Source organism: Grosmannia clavigera (assembly GCF_000143105.1).
Source record: "Grosmannia clavigera kw1407 unplaced genomic scaffold GCSC_113, whole genome shotgun sequence".
Classification (NCBI taxonomy): domain Eukaryota; kingdom Fungi; phylum Ascomycota; class Sordariomycetes; order Ophiostomatales; family Ophiostomataceae; genus Leptographium; species Leptographium clavigerum.
In genome coordinates, this window is record NW_014040831.1 from 1,619,967 (window position 1) to 1,638,722 (window position 18,756).

An 18,756-nucleotide genomic window follows, 5' to 3' on the forward strand; every position below is an offset into this window, starting at 1 on the left:
ATCACATTTTCTTGGTCTGATCTCCTCCCTGCAGATACCTGCTTCAGACGCTATTTCAGATAGAGTCCTAGATGTATCTGTTACCTTCACCCCTATTTATATATTTCATTCTAATTGTACGGAAGACGGCTAGACACGCACTTTGCTTTTTAGCCATTTAGCGGGAGCGCGTGCGTACATAGTAGCAACTTCAGGACTTTAAGGTTGAATGGAAGACGGAATTGTTTGTTCTCCAAAATCTGTACTTTGTCACTCGGATATTTCGTTATCAGTTCCAAAGTGGCAGGAAGCAAAGAAAAACAGCGCCCGCAACATTAGAAGGATAACGGCACAACGTTCACACCAAACCAGCCTGTTAAGCCATAATATAGCTGTTACAGATTTTATACAAGGCTAGTCGTACGCCAAATTTTTTCTGTAGCGGAATCTAACCCTTAGACAAACAGCCAGGGGGGGGGCGCTTGCTCTCAGTTTTACGTATTTAGTAGCGCTTCACCATCTGCGATATATTCGTCTGGGATGGGTGTATGCCAACTGCTCAGGTTGCCAACCAGATTCGTTATCAGGTTCGCATTGAACAGTTTTATATTCGTATAAATACTAAGACGTACCTTTCCAGTGTATTGGCAAGAGTTGCCCTGGTTTGATACATGGTGAAAGCGTAGAATGATCTAGAGAATCAAACAGACTCCCATAATGCGCAAACCACTTGGCACTGCTGGTCAAAGCACAGCGGAAGGCTGCAGATTGTCATACATGGAATACGAGAAACACAAACTAGGGTTTCTAAGTAGCAATCTGCAGCAAAAAAAAGGGTTTTAAAAATAATACGTGATCGATTAGGCGCAGTCGGATTTTCCTACGAGATCGATTATTCCTCAGCAACAAGTGGCATATAGAACCGCTTTCCTTTTTCTCGTATATGAGTCAATACCAACAATGACAAGGCCATCTTCACTTTCTCACGGCTAGGCCTCGGGATAGTAATACAGGCGCCTCAACATGGCCTGATTCCTGGACCGGTGGCTAGGTTGTTTGCCAGCACAATGAGTGCCGAAGCTGCAAATTACCAGGAGACCTGCAGCTTGTGCCGGAAGACGATGACTCCCTTATTCTCAGCCCCCCACCCCCCCTTTCTCTCTCTCGATGCCACCCCCTTCCCAACCAGTTCTGAATACCGATTATTTGCATGTAAGCCACGAGGATGGGTGAATTGAGGAGCAGGAGCTAAAGCCAAGACGTATCCCAGAGCAAGCTGAACCAAAAGATGTGATGTCGTGCGCCCAATCTCTCATTCCCTCTTTTCTCTGTTTCCTCGATGCAAGCTTGATCTTGCTCATTCATAATCTCCCCAACCAACTACCTGTTGGTAGGGAACATCTAAATCAGGTAGTTATTGTCCGCTTCCTTTCCTTGCACAGCCAACCAGCTGCTGCCGAAAACCCTTCCGTCCTACCATAACTAGCTTTTACTTCGTAGGCACTGGTATTTTCCCCCCAGACTCCATACGACGGACAGAACCGTAGCCAATTCGCCTCGTTGCCCGGCTAGCCAAAACGGTAGTGAGTCGCTACGAAGTATTGCCGTTAGGCGAACCGGCTGCTACTCACGGCACTGGAAATAGCTTGTCTCTGTGACTTTTGGTATGGTAGTATAATGAAGCATGCAATCCGTACCCATAATGGACGAAGTCCAAGAAGTGAGACGGCTGCATGTTTTGCCTGTCTGTGGACAGATCTGGCCGTCTCTTCCGACCGTTCTCAAAAGGGGGAAAACAGAGAGAGACAGTGATGGAACCCAACGGCCGCAATCAGGTTGTTACATCTTCATCCTTCCTGTTTCTGTCTGTCTCTGTGTGCTTATCCCATCCTTTCTCTCTCCTCATGTTCCACATTCTCTACCAAGCACTCGCCCGCCTTCGGCCAAATTCATGCTCAAGAATGCCACCGACAGGACAACCCAACATCTGCCTGCGAGCTCGTCCCTATCTAGCCTATGCTTGTGTCCCCTCATTCCTTCATTCCTATATCTCCCGTTCGCATCCCCACTCCCTTTTCTTTTGGTGTACCCCCCCTTGTGCAACAAGAGTCCACGGACGTATGGTCTCGATGTATGATTTTCTGGATATGCCTGACTTGCTATAAGCGAGGAAGACGAACCTTACATGGATAGGTCAACTAGGGGACGCTAACTCTTCCTACAACCACTGGCGCTCTTACCCCATCCCCAGTGCCGGACCACACCCCCGTCATGGACCGGTACTAGCATTGGCTTTTTCCGAGCCAATTAAAGGCCTCCGTACCCGAGAGAGGTTAGCCTCAATTTCTCTGCAGCGCCCTTCTAGACGGCTTCTCTCGCCCGTTTCTTGCTGTTGTCAGCAACCTGCTGTCTAGGTAGCACGAAACTCAAGAGGCGCGGGAGAGGGAAATTAGACACGTATGATGTGCAAAGCTGTGCTGTGCGCCTTTCCTTCCTCGTCCTTCGTCCCTCGTCAAGGATGGCTCTGCTACGACGTCGTTCCCGATCAAGGAATCGCAGAGACAAGGCAGGTCCTCGTGAGATCTCCTACATACCATCACGACCTTGCGCTTGCATAGTCGTGTACGAGAGGAACACGACGCACCTGTCAGCCTGTCCGTCCTGTATCTTTCTGGCTTACTGAATCCACGAACAGTGCGACGATGGAATTACGCAACCGCCATGTAAGATATGTCGTGTATTTTGTTGTCTTGTTCCCCCACCCTTGTCCGGGGACATGATGTCTGTTTCTTATCAGAGATGAGGCCGCTCGTCGGGCCAGAGTACCAGAGTGCTACTGCATTGCCACTCCTTGCTAAGGGGTGCTGCAAGGTCGTTTGTGTGAGTTCCCGTATGGCTGAGCCGGCTTCTACCATTCGCCACATCCGCCCGGCTCACCCTGGTCCTCTTCTTCATAAAGACTATCGACAGCTGATCGATCACCCACGGTTCCAATTTGCCACCGTCTGCGTTCCCGTGCCCTCGTTTAGATTGGTTCGAAAACTCGGCATCAATCCCTCTCTTCCTACGCCTCCCCCCTCTCCTGCTTCTGTGTCTGATTTGCTGTCGATATGCGCCTAGAATTAGATGATTGGCGAGGCGAGAAAAAGCCGGGAATCGGAGGCGAGAAGCCGACAAGCGGTGACGTGGCAATGAAGCTGATTGTCTCAGCGGAAGTGCAACTACTATCTCCATATTGCTAGCCTGCATATCGTTTCTCGGATGCCTTGGCCCCTACCCACTTCGCCAAAGAAGACGAGAAAGCTATGTCGGACCGGGCCGCCAATTTTACGAAATGCAAATTATTATATACCTGAAGAGAAAGAATTTGAACAGTCTCACACATACACATGCATATGCCATCGATCTGAGTCCCCATGTGGATGGAAAATCCCTTCTGATGCACAGCATTATTAGAAAATAGAAATAGACCTAGGACCCCGAAATTTGCCAGCAGGTTGAGAATGCGTCCGGTATGACACCTCTCCCACATGTAGACAAGTCGTATCTTCACGCCGACCCTTGCAGCTTTGTATGGATGTTGGTGGGATGTGTTTTGCAGATGGCAAGGAGTTCGGTATGATACGCAGTAGCGCTACTAAATTCCGGCTTGGCTCTGCTGACCTTGCTGCATTGCTGCCCTGTGGCGGCCGCAGTCGAGCCCTTGCTCGTCCGCTTACCACATATGATCTACCCGCTGCATCCATATCCACCGCCACGCCGAAAGGCCACACAACCTCCACTCTGTCACAAGCCACCCATTCCCAGCGGTCACTGCTACCCATCCCATCCCCAAGAAAAGGAGGGTGGTAGAGCAAGGGGGAAAAGGCGTTGTGGTTTATCTAGATCTTGTGTTATGTGACTGGTCACCAGCACATAACAGAAGAGAAAACAACTGACGGCTTGAAGCTGTCAAGAACTTGTCCTTCGTCTGCGATACGTGTTCCTGGACCCCCTGTGGCAGAGCCAAAAGAGGCTTCACAGCGCACAGCCAGGACCAGAGCAAAGTTCCTAATACGGGAAACGGGTGGGACACGGATGGACCTTGCAGACACGAACTAACCAGCTCTATCAAGGTCCTTCATTCCTCCTTCACCTTGCTGGTCGGGGTGGAGAGCGTAAACGCTGTTTGCGCCTGGCTTCTTGCGACAAGGGTGGCAATGCAGCACAAACGACCACGGCACATTGCAAAGTCTAAATATAATCACACATCACGGGTCACGGTGTCCGGTCCAGATCTTCGTACCAGTCGTATATTGCATCCAATCTTCTCCCGAGCCAATTTATTTTCGGCTTGCCAGCCCTTCGCACGCAGACTGCCGGTTGCTTTACGGGCCCCAAGCCCTGTTTTTTTTCTTCATTAGTGGGCCTAGTTGCCTTGCCTCCTCGCTTCCGAACGAATCTGCCAAAGAGCAGTGGCCTGTCGGGTTTCGCGAAGAAGAGGGGGCCGATGTGCTGCTCGATCATTGGGTGTGGCAAGCCGCACCCTCGTATTTCTGTTTGCAACTCCTCGTATCCAGTCTCTTGGAAGTGCATATCCGTGATACTCCGCGGCACTGAGAAAAGAGCAGTTGGCAGGCGATATGCCAGGTGGCTCGCAACAGCGATATGCAGTACTTGCACATGGCCTGGCCGAAATGGAATGACCCGCGTGCATACCCAACTGCCCGTCAACTGAAACGGACTCCGGCTGAGTGTGTGGTGAGCCGCAGCAAAACAGACATCGTCATGGTAGATAGTGTAGAAGAGAGAAGGCGACCGCATTTCAAGGATCTGTACTCAACTTGCATGAAAGCCAAGTTGGAGACCCAGCCACGCCGGAAACTGGTTCCACCCTGTCTGCAAGCTTGGCAGCCATTCCAATCATTCGCAAGCGGGCAAACAACGAGCATTGTAAGACACCTGCTTCGCACCGCGCAATTTAGGGACATATGTCCGAGTCTACTGCTCATACATGGTCAGAGCAATATGGACATGCCTGCACTGCAGGTAGGGAGGCCAAAGCACATAGCCTTGTCCGGAAGTCGTGACATTTTCGTAGTGAAAAGTGGCATGCATATATCCTAGAGAATGAGGAAAATTTAAATGTCTGAGCTTTAATCAAAGGTCTGAAACAGCTGTAGGTGCCGTTTCTAAATTTGGGTTGCTTACCTCTCCTGCTGTTAGAGGCTTGCAGAGCACGTAAGATACATACGAAGTAGACATTTGCAACGCTTGCGTTGGTTTTTTTCTTATTGCTGTAGCTACCGGACCAGCCCACGGAAGAAACGAGAGATGGAGTCCTTATGTCTCATTTGGTACCCCCATGGACCTTGCAAGTACCTTTTAGACTTGTCAGCTCTTTTTATTCTTGGTATTATCAAAATGGACAACGAGACAAGGAGCCTGCCGACATGCAGCTCGCCTCGTTCCCCCTTTTCTCGCTGTCTTTTTCGGGTTCAAATCATTTTAAAGCATAGCCCAAGCTTCTATCAGCAGCAAGCAAAAAATAACCCCCCCGAAAAAACCAAGAGACCCCTACGAAGCTGAGAGAAATTTAGCATCCATATTTCAGAAAGAGACGTATGATCACTTAGGTCAAGCACAATTGATATCCGTGTGGGTCACATCAAAGCATGTCTGGTAGCACAAGCAAAGTCAATATTTTGCAAAATGGGAAGCGTCTGCTTTCTTCTCGAAAATGCAGAAAATATGCAGCAGTGGCGTGCTCGAGAAAATGACTTAAGCACTCACACGACCAACGCTATTGGCCATCATCACCTTCATTCCGAACATACATACGGAGGAAGAATATGATCAGACACCACTGAAAAACTCTCCACAAGGAGATTATGTGCTAGATCGCCTTGCCCTGTCCATTAACCTGTAATGAAATTATGGTGCCTTTTCAAATATTTCGCAGAAGCAGTTGCAAACCGGACATTCAGTTCGGGAAAGTCGAGCCCACCCAGTTGAAGGCCAGATTATTTTGTGCACAGAAGTTTCCGTGCTCTTTTTGATTTTCAAAAAAAAGCTATCAGTGCCCGATGTCTGTGTTATTGCCACCGGGTATGTTTACTGCACGCGATGCATCTTCCGTAAGCACTATACAGCCATCTCAATATATTATGACAGCCCTACGCTTAGTTTGAGGCCTTAAATAAAGACAATAATGGCACTTGTGATGTATTATTCAGATTTATCTAGCTAATTAGACCAAGCCTGAAGGCACCTTTACAAAGCATCCCTATTTCGGTAGAGCTTTTTGTTCTATCTTAAATGTATGACGGCATTGGAGATGGCTTGGTATGTGTTATCGTCGCAAACTTAAAACACAGTAACTCTGTAACGCTGCCTATGTTTCTTAGTAATAGCCGAATTTACCCAGGCAAGATTGTGTTTTGCTACCACTATCCTACACCATCGCCTTTGCTGTGAGTTTTGCCCGCCGAACCCGACACTCAAAGTACCTCTGCAGTAACAGGCAATTTCTAGTGCATACTGTTCTGTTTCTCAACATCGAAAAAATGCCTCTTCAATATTGGCCTTATACCAGCGACTGCTATATTTTTCAACGGTCACACCCAGGCTTCTAATTCTGTCGCTAACCATTTCCAAATTGGGACTAAGGAGACTGACAACTCCGACAGCGTTTTAAAATATGTCGTCGTCGCACTATGGACACAGCATAAAAACCAAAATAAATATCTTAAGGGCTGTTTACTATTTAATATAAGCAAAAAGAATATGCATGTAAGGCCAGATTCTGATCACTGGGAAAATATTTACAAAGCGACCCTGCTCCAGTATAGTATGTCACGCGAAAGCAAAGAATAGTCTAGGAAGTTAGAATGAAAGTAAGACTATTTATAGGGGATAATACTTCTACAGTAGGAAACCTATGGCCGAAGCTGTCAAAAAAAAAGGCTTTCAAAGTTATCACCATAAAAAGCAAATTAAAATGGGAGCTATGTGGTTATCTTTCCGAAGCAGATATGCTTAGTATCAGGACACAACATAGAAGTACGTTTTAGAATTTTATTATACACCCCTTGCAATTTCCGTAATGCTCTATGCTAACTATACACTCTTATATTTTATCTATTGTAAGAGATTGTTCTAGAGTAGTGTTTCATAGGACGACTATGAGGATGAAGAATTCTTGCATCAAACATGTCTTTTCAGGTAAAATAGTAGGATCAGGATTCGATGGCTTACGCCAAAATATATGTACTGTTACTGAACGGAACGTACAAAAAACATTGATGCTCTCGTGCGCACAACTGCATATTCTCGTAGCCACTTTGAATGTCTAGATGTAAGAGTCAGAAATTAGGTGATCCCTCAATTCTGGCACTTAAACTGGAAACTTGAAGTCGGAGTGTGTTGTCATTCACTCTAGCCCGCAGAAATCTGGTTTGCATCCTTCTCTTGAGCACTGCTAAAATTTGTATGCTGGGCCCCCTCTACCAGAAGACATAACATCCTGACAATGAACTGTGCGGTGCCTGTATCTTAAACGACGACTTAACCATTCCCTCTGTTTGATTTAAATAATGTATTGGTTACGTCTGTCTTGCTATACTTTATGGGTATACTAGGGCAAAGTTTGCAGTCTGTTCGATACAAAACCGAATAGTGATTGAATGATAAAGGGCAAAAATATTGGGCAGCTCATTCCTCGGCGAGAGATCTGAAGAATTTGTCTACTTAAAGAGCTGCAAGTTCCGACTTTGTAGTTATAAGGCGTAAATTGATACACCACAGGGGCTCAAAGTATACCTTAGACGTCTCTAACATGTCTGTTCTTGATACTCTTGTAGTCCTGCACTCTAGCTAAGACCCTTCTAGTGCTTGCAGCTGTTCTTGTACTCCTACATGAGCTTTATGTGATTGGAGATGGACTATCTGCTTCTGATCTCCCCATTTAGTGTGCTCTCCTAGCTCGCAATTTATATCGGAACAAGAGCTTTAACCGAGAGATGTCGGAGGAATCGGGGAATCAGTTTTCGTGCTCTCAATACCTTCTGCCTGGGTACGTCTCAGAGTTCCGTCCAGTCAAATGGTCTTTGCCTCCCTGTCCATGCATCTTACACTGAAACAAATCGTTTTCTCGCCCCTTCCTTCTACTGCCCCCACACCCCCAGCTGTAGACGGAGCATAGGAGGTTACTATCGTGTATCTGGAGTAAGAAGGGGCTAGAGGACATGAAACTGGAGTTAACACTTGAACTGTTAACGCGTATCGAAAACGCCTAGATGTAAGAAAGACCGACGAATCGCCTTTTGCCTGAGTAGATTGCCTTTTTCTCTCACGCCCCGACCATCTTTTGTCGAAGCTTTGTCTAGTCCAACACCCCGAGGCCCCGTGGCCGTCTTGTGCCAATTAAATCTTGTCTTACAACTGTTTACTTGCGACTCCTCTCATCGGCCTGGTCCGTTCTGTCTGGTTCTGCACGCATGTTGCGGTCACAGGCCGTTAGCAATCGATTTTTGACGTAAAATATGTCTTATGATAGAACGAAAGACAGGCGGCACTCTCTATTGCAGCAGGAGCCTTGGAATGGGCCCTTTTTATGAGTTATTCTGTTGATGCCTCGACGTGCAGTCATCGACAGTAGTGATGGCCCCCACAGTGTTATTTTCAGAATGCACTGTCTGGGCTTACCAACGACAGGAACGCAGTACAGGCAAGCGCAGACAGCTGATTCGTCTCGCTAAAGAGAGGCAAGAAATCCGGCATCCCGAAGCCGACCACCACAACAGGCGACGACGCCTTACTTACATCGTATAAATGCGCATCGCACAAAGACACGAAAGGAGGTAGAGCAATCTTGTGGGCCCCATAATAGAGGAAGCAGCAAGGGCACACAGCTTCCTGCAAGCACAGAAACGCACGCGTCGTTGCATCTTCTCGCAGAGGCAGACAGCAAGACTGCTTCTGGCGGGCGACACCAGACACGAACACGACAACAACAACAGCACAGGCGATCGGTCCGCGAGCAGGTTCCCTCCAGTTTGAGCGAGGGAAAGCCGGCACCCCCGCTGCTGGGCGCCTTGTCCTGCCCAGACCTCACCCCCCCACCCCCTCTCCTCTCGATTGCATCCATCACTGCCTCCATCCCACTCTTTGCTTCCTTTCAGTGCTTGTACGCCCCTCTGTCTTCGTTGCTCTCGGCCACATCTCTTGTCCTGAGCGTCTTGTTATCCTTTCCGTGTGTCTCTGTCACGTCAGCAATCCGTCTGCCCATTCGTTTCCCCCTTCCCTCGACGTGTTGCAGAAGCAACACAACACAGGACCATAGCATGCCCAAGAGACGGCACTGGGCCAAGTACTCAAAGCCGCAGACGACTGCGCCGCACTCTTTGGAGAGCTCCGGCCTCCAGAGTAACCTCCATCATGGTCTGTCCAATCGCTGCAGCAAACCCGGCCTTTTACTTACATCTATGCCATTTTGGGTATTGTCCTCCCTCAACGTGCTACCACTCTTACGAGTCCTCATCATGTCTCCTTCTTGCATCTTCTCCCCCTTCTCCCCCTTTCTCCCTATTCCCACCCCCCTGCTGCTGGCCATCTGTCCTTTTCGTGCTCTCCCAGACCCTTCAAGTCCTCTTTCTTGCTTTTTGCCACCGGCTTGCAGATTCTCTAGCCTTTTGTGCACCACATGTGTTGGCTGTTATTGCTGATCCATTGACTGTACTTTAGAAGAACCTCAAACCCGAAACGTGAATGATCTGCTGGCAAGTCTGCGTAAGGCCAGTCTTGCTCCAAGTATTGCCGGGACGGGCCATGGCAGTGGAAGTGGTGACACTGGCTCTGCAGGAAATGGGTTGACACCACCAGCTGCCCATGCTATCGTGGCCCCCAGCGTTCCGCCAGATATTGCCCGTATTCTTCTACCAGGTATGCCAGCAGCTGCCCCAGCGGCTCAAGCTAATGGGGGTGGCATTGCTGCTGCTGGCACGCAAGCTGCAGGCATTGCCGGCGGGGTTGGTGGTCGTCAGCGTGCTCCAGCAGGCCCAGCACCTCCGCCATCTTGGCTCTCACAGTCCCGACATGCTCCACGGCGGATACAGGCAGACACCCAGAAGTACCATACTCCCCGGGGTATTAGCATGCCTGGAATCTCTACTCCGAGCCACAGAAGTCTCGTCAGTATCGTCGTGCGCAAGATTGCCATCGAGTGGGCTTTCCAGAGACATTTCAACCAATATTACCTTCCGTACCTTCACGGCGCGTTGAAAGCTGCGGTCGTGTCCTGTCTGAGTGCCCGTGCAGACGCTGGCCAGGGCGTGACGGTGGCGGACCTGAGGACCCTGTTCCTGCTGCCGCAGCCTTTTACTGCTCAAAACCGATCCGAAGACGCTGAGGCTGACGGCCGTAATGGCGACTGGGACGACGGTTCTCTGCCGAGCCCGACATTGTCGAACGAGGATGTCCACTACCTCGATCTCGCGCTGTCGATCGGACGGTCGATACAACTCAAGGAGCTCAGCGACCTTCTATTCCCTTTAGGAATGGGCAGATCTTCTGCAGCTGCGAAGAAGAGAGCCAGCTTGGACCTGCAGGAGTCGTGGGATTCCGCGGGCGAGACATCGCTGCCCCGTTCACTGCTGCCGAACTTGACACATCTTTCTCTTGCCCAAAGCCCCGGAAGCATCAGGTCTCAGGTGAACTGGCGGCAGCTTCTGGCGTTTGCAGCACACATTCCGACGCTCACGCACCTGAGCCTGGCCTACTGGCCCGAGCCGACGCTGACGCCCAATGCAAAGTTCGTCACCGTCATTTCGCACGTGGGCGAGAGACGCGTGCAGTACGGCGGGACCGGCCCATACAGCCACTCGCTAGACGACGACTGGGCCGAGGCCATCCTCGTGGTCCGAAAGCTGAGCAAGGCGCTGTACGGCCTTGAGTACCTGGACCTGACGGGCTGTGCATCGTGGATCCCGGCACTGATGCACCGGGCGGACCACGACGCGGTGGACTGGGTGGGCGACTGGGGCAAGGTGACAACGCTGGTGCTCTGCTATGGCAGCGCGTGTGGTGACGGGTACGGCGGCGTGGCCTCGACAGAGCACTTGCCGGGCGAGGTGGCTAGGCAGGTGAATGCGGCCAGCGAGGTACAGATGATTGAGCGTCACATCCGGAGGCAACGGGCTGGACGGGGCCGTTTTATCACGGTCTTGGGCGACAGACCTGGATGAGTGCTTGCTGGTAGATATGGGCTGTGGAATGTGAGCTGAGACGGTCACGTGATCGTAGCTCAAGGCGACGCGGATCCGCAGCCTCGTTGACTCGCCCCAGGTCCTGGCCAGCGATGGATGCTGGAGCCCGCACAGGCTAGGTCTAATACAAAGGCACTCCTTCTCTGCATCTGTAATGTCCGAGAAAGCTGAAAAGGACGAGACAATGAGGGGGCCAGCAAGCATCGAGCGCTCCTCTTGGAATGCGGCAGCACATTCCAGTCAGCTCAGCGTAGTCATTGCCCTGCCATCCGGGAACATTCGTTCTATTATTTACGCTGTGACGGGTTTCCTGGTGTGTAAAGACTGTTTGGCCATTCATAAATACGACCTTGCCCCTTTCTTTGGTGAAGTCGACCTTGACTTCTGCAACTGTTTAGCTTTACTCTAAACTCTAATCATAATTTGGCTGTTCTGCTTGATTCCCATATCGATATTTTTACCTCATTCTTGAAACATTTTGACCTCTAGGCTTGACCTTCCTGGATAGGCTTTTCTAAGCAGACTCGCTTGATAACTCTTCCTCTTCTCCTTTCCGACTAGCTTGCATCTATACTAGATCGTGGCCGGCATACTAACAAACTGTCAACAGAAAGAACTCTTACAGATAAGAAGGCTCCCACTGTACTTTGACGTGCTGCTGACAATACACTCCCTGCCTTGCCTTCTTCTTGTCGAACCAGAGAGGGAGGCTCCCTCTTGCGCGTGGCGATGTGGTTCAATTCTCTCATCCCCGTAGGTTTGTCCATCATTGGATTTATCATCACTACTTTAGGTCTCTTCGCAGGCAACACGCCCGGCTTCATGGAAGACTACCAGGTCATTATGGTACGTGAGAACCCGCCGTTTTTGGCACTGCCAGATGTTGACCGTCTTCTGCTGCAGCTGAACACGTCGGTGCTCGGCCGCAACTACGTCCCACAGCTGTATCTCGCCACGGCCGGGGCATCACGAGCGCTACGCGAGAAGCGCGACCCGGGACACGGCCACAACAGCAGCGACAGCGACTACGACTACGACGTCGTCAACGGGACAGCAGCGGACCGACTACGAGCACGGGAGATGACGCTGGCGGCGGCCGAGAACGAGATCGCCGGGCTGACGTATGCCGAGGCGGCCAACCGGATGACGGTGCTGCTGGGCATCAGCGAGTTCTATACGCTACACGTGATGAACTCGTGCGAGGGCAGCTTCTCGCCCAACGTGACAGCGCCCAACAACTGGCGCAACGTGACCAACTGCACGTCGCAGATTGCCATCCCGCAGCTGAACCTCTCAGGCATCATCGACGGTGAGCTGCAGGCCGGCTTCACCGGCGACAGCGGCCTGCTGGCACTGGGCGCCTCACGAAGCCTGGCCGGCGCTCTCAACCGCATCCCCACCATCGGCATGGCCATTGCCGTCTTCTATATTGTCGGCGTCGGTGCCGCCGGTCTCGGCCTGCTGACGTCGGCTATTGCCCTCGTCACGCTCGCCTCGCACCCGCGCGAGACCCTGCTGGCCGGCCTGGGTACCACGTCGGGCGCAGCCATGGCGCTGCTGATCGCTGCCGTCGTCGCCGTCGTCGCCGCTGGGTCCACCGTCGACTCCATCAACCGGCTGGGCAAGGATACGATCGGCATGGAAGCCGTCCGGGGCACCGCGTTCTGCAACCTTACCTGGGCTGCATTTGTCTTCAACGGCCTCGCTGCTGTCTACTGGGCATACCGGCTGCACCAAGATGCACGGGCTGCAGCCGCCGCAGCCGCCGCCAAAAACAAGGCAGACGCGGCCGCTGAAGCCGAGCCGAAGCCCTAAGGGACGAGGGATAGTGGATTGGATGGGATGGTGTGATAGCGGCTGGCTTTCTGTTTCTGACCAGAGCTTGTTTGTCCGTATTGGTCTCGCTGATCGTTTTCTAATTCTCTTTGACGGCTGCAATGAAAGACGTATTGGTGGAAGGCGAGAAGAGCGCTCATATGTTGCGTGACTGTATGCAGTCGCTCGGGCGAGCATAAAATTGCGGTGGAAATCGTCAAAGCTGCAAGTCTGCAAATAGCGGCCACTACTATGAATATGGATTAGCGCTTCCTGCAAGCGTATCGTTAATACACTTACTGTGCTCTGTTCTCCGTACCTCTGTCCACTTTTGGGCACTGAACTCTTGGATCACAGCCCAAATTCTGCCCTTGCTTTCTGAATGGACGTGCCAACACTGCTCTCCGTGTGTCATTGAGCCTTACCACCATTCTTGGCAGGCCTCACCTCACCTGTGCTGCTCCAAACTTGTTTGTAACAGATCATCACGTGAAATGTCCCACATAGATAAGCGATCACGCTAATCCTGATAGGCGCTAAAGCTGTCATGGGAATAGCTTCAAGTTCAGATGTGTTTGCCAACCACTCCAGGTGGGTGCATCGTACGAAACCTTATCTAGGCAGGCCCCGAGCGCAACGGCAGGGGTCGATCAGCAGCGGTGTCAGGTTGGGAGAGGGGCGAGGACGGTGGGGAGGAGAGGCCAGGACATGTTCTTATATCGGTTCGCCCATCCTCCGTCCTCTCGTCTCGTTTTCCTCCCTCTTCTCTCCTCGTCCGTGCCATTGTCCCCCAGATTCTCCTCGCACGCTCTGTCCCCACTCTGCAAACCGATCAGGATGACGTCGGCTGACATGGACATGGTGGGGCCGGTGGTCCCGCGGACAGGTATTGCGCCGTCGCTGCTGCCGTTCCGCGACGACCCGACCGCGTCCAACCCGTTCCTGGACGAGCGGGATCTGGAGCAGGACGACACTGTCATGGAGCTGGGTGAGCGAGCGGTCAAGCGGGTCTGGGGGGGCTTCATGGACTTTGCGTTGCAGGGCAATATCCTGGAGATCGCCTTTGGCCTGATCATCGCGGCGTCCTTCACGGCCATTGTCAACTCGTTTGTCAGCGATATCCTGCTGCCGCCGCTGTCGGTCCTCTTGCCGCTTAACAAGAATCTGGACGAGAAGTTTGCCGTGCTGCAGCCGGGGCCCAGCTACGCAGCCGAGAACGGCTACAACACATTGCAGATTGCCCAGGATGACGGCGCCGTCGTCATGGCCTATGGGTGAGCCTCTCTCCGTCTGTCTGTCTCCTGCTTTGCCATCCCCGCTCACAGCACAGTGTCTTTCTTAACCGCGCCATCAACTTCTTGGGCGTCGGCATCTCGCTCTACGCCCTTGCCGGCCTGTACCAGTACTTCTCCCACGATCCCATCATCAAGCACACGGTCAAGTGCAAATACTGCCGCAAGCGCATCAGCGAAAAGGTGAGACTCCTTCCTCCTCCGTCCTCTTCTCCTCGTTCGTCTCCTTCGCCTGCTGACCAGTCCAGGCGCTCCGCTGTGTCAACTGCACCAGCTGGCTCGACGGCCGCGAGGAGCGCCGATCCGGCATGTAATCACCCGTGGAACCGAGCTTGCCACATCTGACCTCTCTTGTGCGCTCCCTGTCTTGCATCTGACCCTTTGTCTTTGGTTTATCTCCGCATAGCAATCTGGTTTTCGGTTTTTGGTTTTGATTTCCATCCGCAATGCAGCATTTTAGCGATTTTGGCAATAACATCGGCCCTTCTACCTGGGCCGGACGGACTACTTCTTGTTTTGGTGACAGCTTCGCCGTAGTCGTATAGTTCACCCGAGCCTGTGCTCCAAGACACCTAGACAGCCCCTCTATCCTCCATATCAGTCTTGGCGCCTGCCCCCCTTTTTTTTGACATCCTATCTCCGCTTCATCTTGACAATCAAACGTTTGTGTGCAGACTGACGAGTGGACTGCGATTGGCATCGCGTCTCGCAATGACGGCGCGTGCGGTTTCTACTCTGGCACCGGCTGCGGCTGTAATGCCGCGGACCATGGCCACAGCTTCAGCTACAGCTACGGCTGAGGCTGCAGTTTCGACCCTGCCTGTCTTCGTGCCGGGCTTCGAGCCGGACCAGTGGTCGCTGCTGCGCGGCAGCATCATAGGATCGGCCACCGGCAGCGCGGCCGAAACGACGGTGACCATCTTCTGCGACGACCAGTCGACGCTGTCTTGCCAGCTGGACAATATCCTTCCCTTTGTCGTCACAGAGGGGCCGTCCAGTCTACACTACGCAGAGTCGTTGTCGGGGTCGCTGTGAGTACACAAGCAAACATTACTTCTGTCTTTCATCTCTCTCTCTCCTCTGACTCGCCAGAACTGTCGCCATCGACTGTCAGCTCGACAACACGACGGCAGCCGCTTGCACGGTCTACTCGTCCTGCGGCCCTGGACTTGGCCGAGCCAGCGCATTCGAGACCGAATGGTGTAGCACGCTGACGGCACCCAACGTGCGCTGGGGCGTGCTGACGCTTTCAGATCCACCTGGGTCGTTGGCGACGACATCGGCGTCGTCGCTGCTGCATGTCGTGCCATGGGCAACAGTCGTTGTGCTAGCCATCTGTCTTGCTGTCCTCTGAGCAGAGCGCTCTGCTCTTCCAAGAGCCCCCAGACATGTCAATGATAGTAATATACCTGGCAAGGTGCAATCGGCATCAGCCTTGATTCCTCGTTGTGTCTTGTGGACACCAAGGCTGGTGCCACAGTTTGAAAAAGCGAAGCTGGAGGCAACGTTTCTCCTGTGAGAGCTCAATGAAGTCAAGCCGTGGGCGGTGTTAGGGCTCTCTTGGCAACGTTTGGCGAACAAAGAAACGATCGACATGCGCTCCTTTTTCTTTGCTTTTTTCAATATGTCCCAGCCATAAGCCATGAGCCAGGTGAAACAGACGGGCGCATCCGCTAATTTCGGCCTAGACGTCGGGGAAGAAGGAAAGAAATGGCATTGAAAGCAAACCCTAGTCACGTCTGTTTATAGAAATGATTGGATCCCACGGTTGAAGTCTGTGAAGCGCGCGCCTCACTCGGATACGAGCGCCAGGCTCGACTGGTCCAGGCGTGCCACATCTGGCGACAGACCCAAGAAGAACAGATGCGAGAGACAAAGGAGTCGGTGGTTGCGGTGGGACGTGCCAATTACAATGAAAGAACACAAAACCACATGAACGGGGGCCGAGAATTAAGAAAGGCCGAGACCAGGAGGACAGTGTCCCCTGGACGGTGCCTGGAGCTAAGGCCGTAACCGCTAAACGGCAGTGGGCGATGATTGGCCCAACCGGCCAGTTTTGCTGGCAGATGAAACGAAACGTCTGTGGAGTAATACTCCGTAGGACGGAAGAGGAAAGAGGCAGTCAGAAGAAGAAGGCAAAACGGCCAACCAGCGTAGGATCTGGGGCGATCCTGCCTTGCTGCCCCATTGCGTGTCTGCACAGCCCAATAAATGCCTTCTTTCTCCTATCGGGGAGTACAAGTACTAACCCCCGTCCGCTCCAGCCCTTTTGGCCAGCTTTGGCCCGTTGACGTGAGCTCTTCCGGTGTCTGATCTTTCTTCTTTTGTCGTTTGTCTTCTTTAGGCTCGAGGCTTTGCTGTCAATCGTTTGCGAGCTTGATCCCCTCATTCTCTTTATCGTACTTGTTCTCTGCCCAGTGCATCCTTTCCGGATTATTTTCGAGTTGCTTGAGCTGGCCTCCCGTTCCATTACACATTCCATTTTCTCTTACTCAAGGCCCGAATCTTCATCTATATATTGTGTTGGCCTGTCCTTGTGTTTGTCTGACCTGGCCGGCCAATCTTACGCTCACACGTCTTGTTTTCTATCTTACTACATCACATCTGTCTTCCTGTTGTCTTTCCACTATGCTGTCTACACTCTTGTTCGCTGGAGTGGCCGCGGCCTCACTGACAGTCCCCGATACGCTCGACGTGAGCGATACTAGTGAGCACACTTCCACGAGCCTGTGGGCGTGGTTCCCTTTTCGTCTGCTGCTTCATCTTGCTGACTTGGTACCTCCCTATGCTTAGCTTCCATCCTGGATGTCTCCAAGACGCTGGCCTCTGGTGTCATGTCGTACTATAACGGCACGGCCGAGGTGAGTTGGACGACTGCTTCCAAACTTCCACGACGTATCTGTGCCCGCTGACAAGAGACCGCGCTCTCTCGCAGACGTTCCAGGACCTGCCAACGCCCTACTACTGGTGGGAAAGTGGAGCGATGTTCGGAGCCATGCTGGACTACTCGCACTACACCAACGACAGCACGTACGACGACATGATCGCCACGGCTCTGATGGCGCAGGTGGGTCCAAACTACGACTTCATGCTGCCGAAGCACTACGGCGACGAGGGCAACGATGATCAGGCATTCTGGGGCTTTGCTGTATTGGCGGCAGCCGAGCGCAACTTTCCGCAACCGGCAGGACTGACGCCGGCCGGCATGCCGAGCTGGCTGGACTTGGGCGTCAACATCTGGAGCAGCATGGTGGCGCGGTGGAACACGACACAGTGCGGCGGCGGGTTCAACTGGCAGATCTTTGCGAGCAACTCCAACGGGCTACACTATCGCAACTCGGTCAGCAACGGCGGGGTCTTCCATCTGTCAGCGCGGCTGGCGGCTCTGACAGGCAACCAGACGTACGTCGACTGGGCGGCGCGGATCTGGGACTGGTCGACAGCCATCGGGCTCGTTGACGAGTACTACAACGTCTGGGACGGCGTGGACGCCAACGACAACTGCTCCAAGGTGAACATGCTCAGCTTCTCGTACGCAGCCGGCATCTACCTGCAGGGAGCCGCGGCCATGGCCAACCTGACGGGGTCGCTGACGGCGGGCACGAGCGAGGCCGACCACCAGCTCTGGTCCTCGCGGACGGCCGGCCTGATGGCGGCCACGCAGGCGTCGTTTTTTAATGGCGGGCCGAGCGGCAACGTCACCGACGTCCTTTGGGAGCATGCGTGCGAGGGCGTCAACACGTGCGACACAGACATGAAGTCGTTCAAGGGCTACCTGTCGCGCTTCATGTCGGCCTCGGCCGCGCTGGTGCCGGTCCTGGCCCCAGCTGTGCGTACGTACCTGCGCGCATCGGCAGCCGCAGCGGCCAAGGCCTGCTCGGGCACCGGTGACGGCGTGCCCACGCCGGCTGGTGCTACCTGCGGCCAGAAGTGGTATGTCGGCGGCTTCGATGGAAGTGTTGGCCTGGGCCAGCAGATGAGTGCGCTCGAGACCGTGCAGGCGCTGCTGGCGCTTCCCGAGGCGCAAGACACGGCTGTCAAGGTGGCTAGCAGGGCAATCTCAGCGTCTTCACCGGTGACGTCACCGATGAAGCCCGCTTTAGCTGTCAGAGTGGCGATGACATCTGCTGGTGCCCGCGAGATGGGCGTCCGTTGGTTGGGACTCGGGCTTGTATTCAGCGTCTCGGCCTGGCTGTTGGTGTGATTGTATGTGACTTAGAAAGGCGTCGGGTGTTTTAGGAGCTGGATATACTATTCTACATGCAAATGTACAGGCACATGATATAGCACATGCACCGAGAGTAACAAACGAGGTCGCTCCTGCCTATTGCCGAAAAAAGCGTTTTCCAACTCACTTTCCGAGATGACAAATCCCCTCTAGCAAGGCAGACTAGCATGGCCGTGCTAACACGCGACTTTGGGCCTTC

General features: G+C 52.8%; 4 protein-coding genes across 4 annotated transcripts; all 4 read left to right on the forward strand.

Annotated features, from left to right (window-relative positions):
- Window positions 1-9,302: 9,302 nt before the first annotated feature.
- CMQ_4060 (uncharacterized protein) lies at window positions 9,303-13,037 on the forward strand (the record flags this gene model as incomplete). Its single annotated transcript, XM_014319998.1, has 4 exons — window positions 9,303-9,399; window positions 9,703-11,117; window positions 11,260-11,341; window positions 12,016-13,037. 4 exons carry the CDS (start codon window positions 9,303-9,305, stop codon window positions 13,035-13,037), a joined length of 2,616 nt encoding a protein of 871 aa, XP_014175473.1.
- Window positions 13,038-13,874: 837 nt separating this feature from the next.
- Window positions 13,875-14,643, forward strand: CMQ_3680 (mechanosensitive ion channel; the record flags this gene model as incomplete). The annotated part of the gene is made up of 3 exons (XM_014319618.1): window positions 13,875-14,311; window positions 14,368-14,512; window positions 14,578-14,643. 3 exons carry the CDS (start codon window positions 13,875-13,877, stop codon window positions 14,641-14,643), a joined length of 648 nt encoding a protein of 215 aa, XP_014175093.1.
- Window positions 14,644-15,040: 397 nt separating this feature from the next.
- Window positions 15,041-15,683, forward strand: CMQ_3337 (uncharacterized protein; the record flags this gene model as incomplete). Its single annotated transcript, XM_014319275.1, has 2 exons — window positions 15,041-15,360; window positions 15,422-15,683. The coding sequence occupies 2 exons, from the start codon at window positions 15,041-15,043 to the stop codon at window positions 15,681-15,683; spliced, it is 582 nt and encodes a 193-aa protein (XP_014174750.1).
- A 1,274-nt stretch (window positions 15,684-16,957) lies between these two features.
- On the forward strand, window positions 16,958-18,533 carry CMQ_3608 (cell wall glycosyl hydrolase; the record flags this gene model as incomplete). Its single annotated transcript, XM_014319546.1, has 3 exons — window positions 16,958-17,036; window positions 17,123-17,190; window positions 17,265-18,533. The coding sequence occupies 3 exons, from the start codon at window positions 16,958-16,960 to the stop codon at window positions 18,531-18,533; spliced, it is 1,416 nt and encodes a 471-aa protein (XP_014175021.1).
- Between the last annotated feature and the right edge of the window lie 223 nt (window positions 18,534-18,756).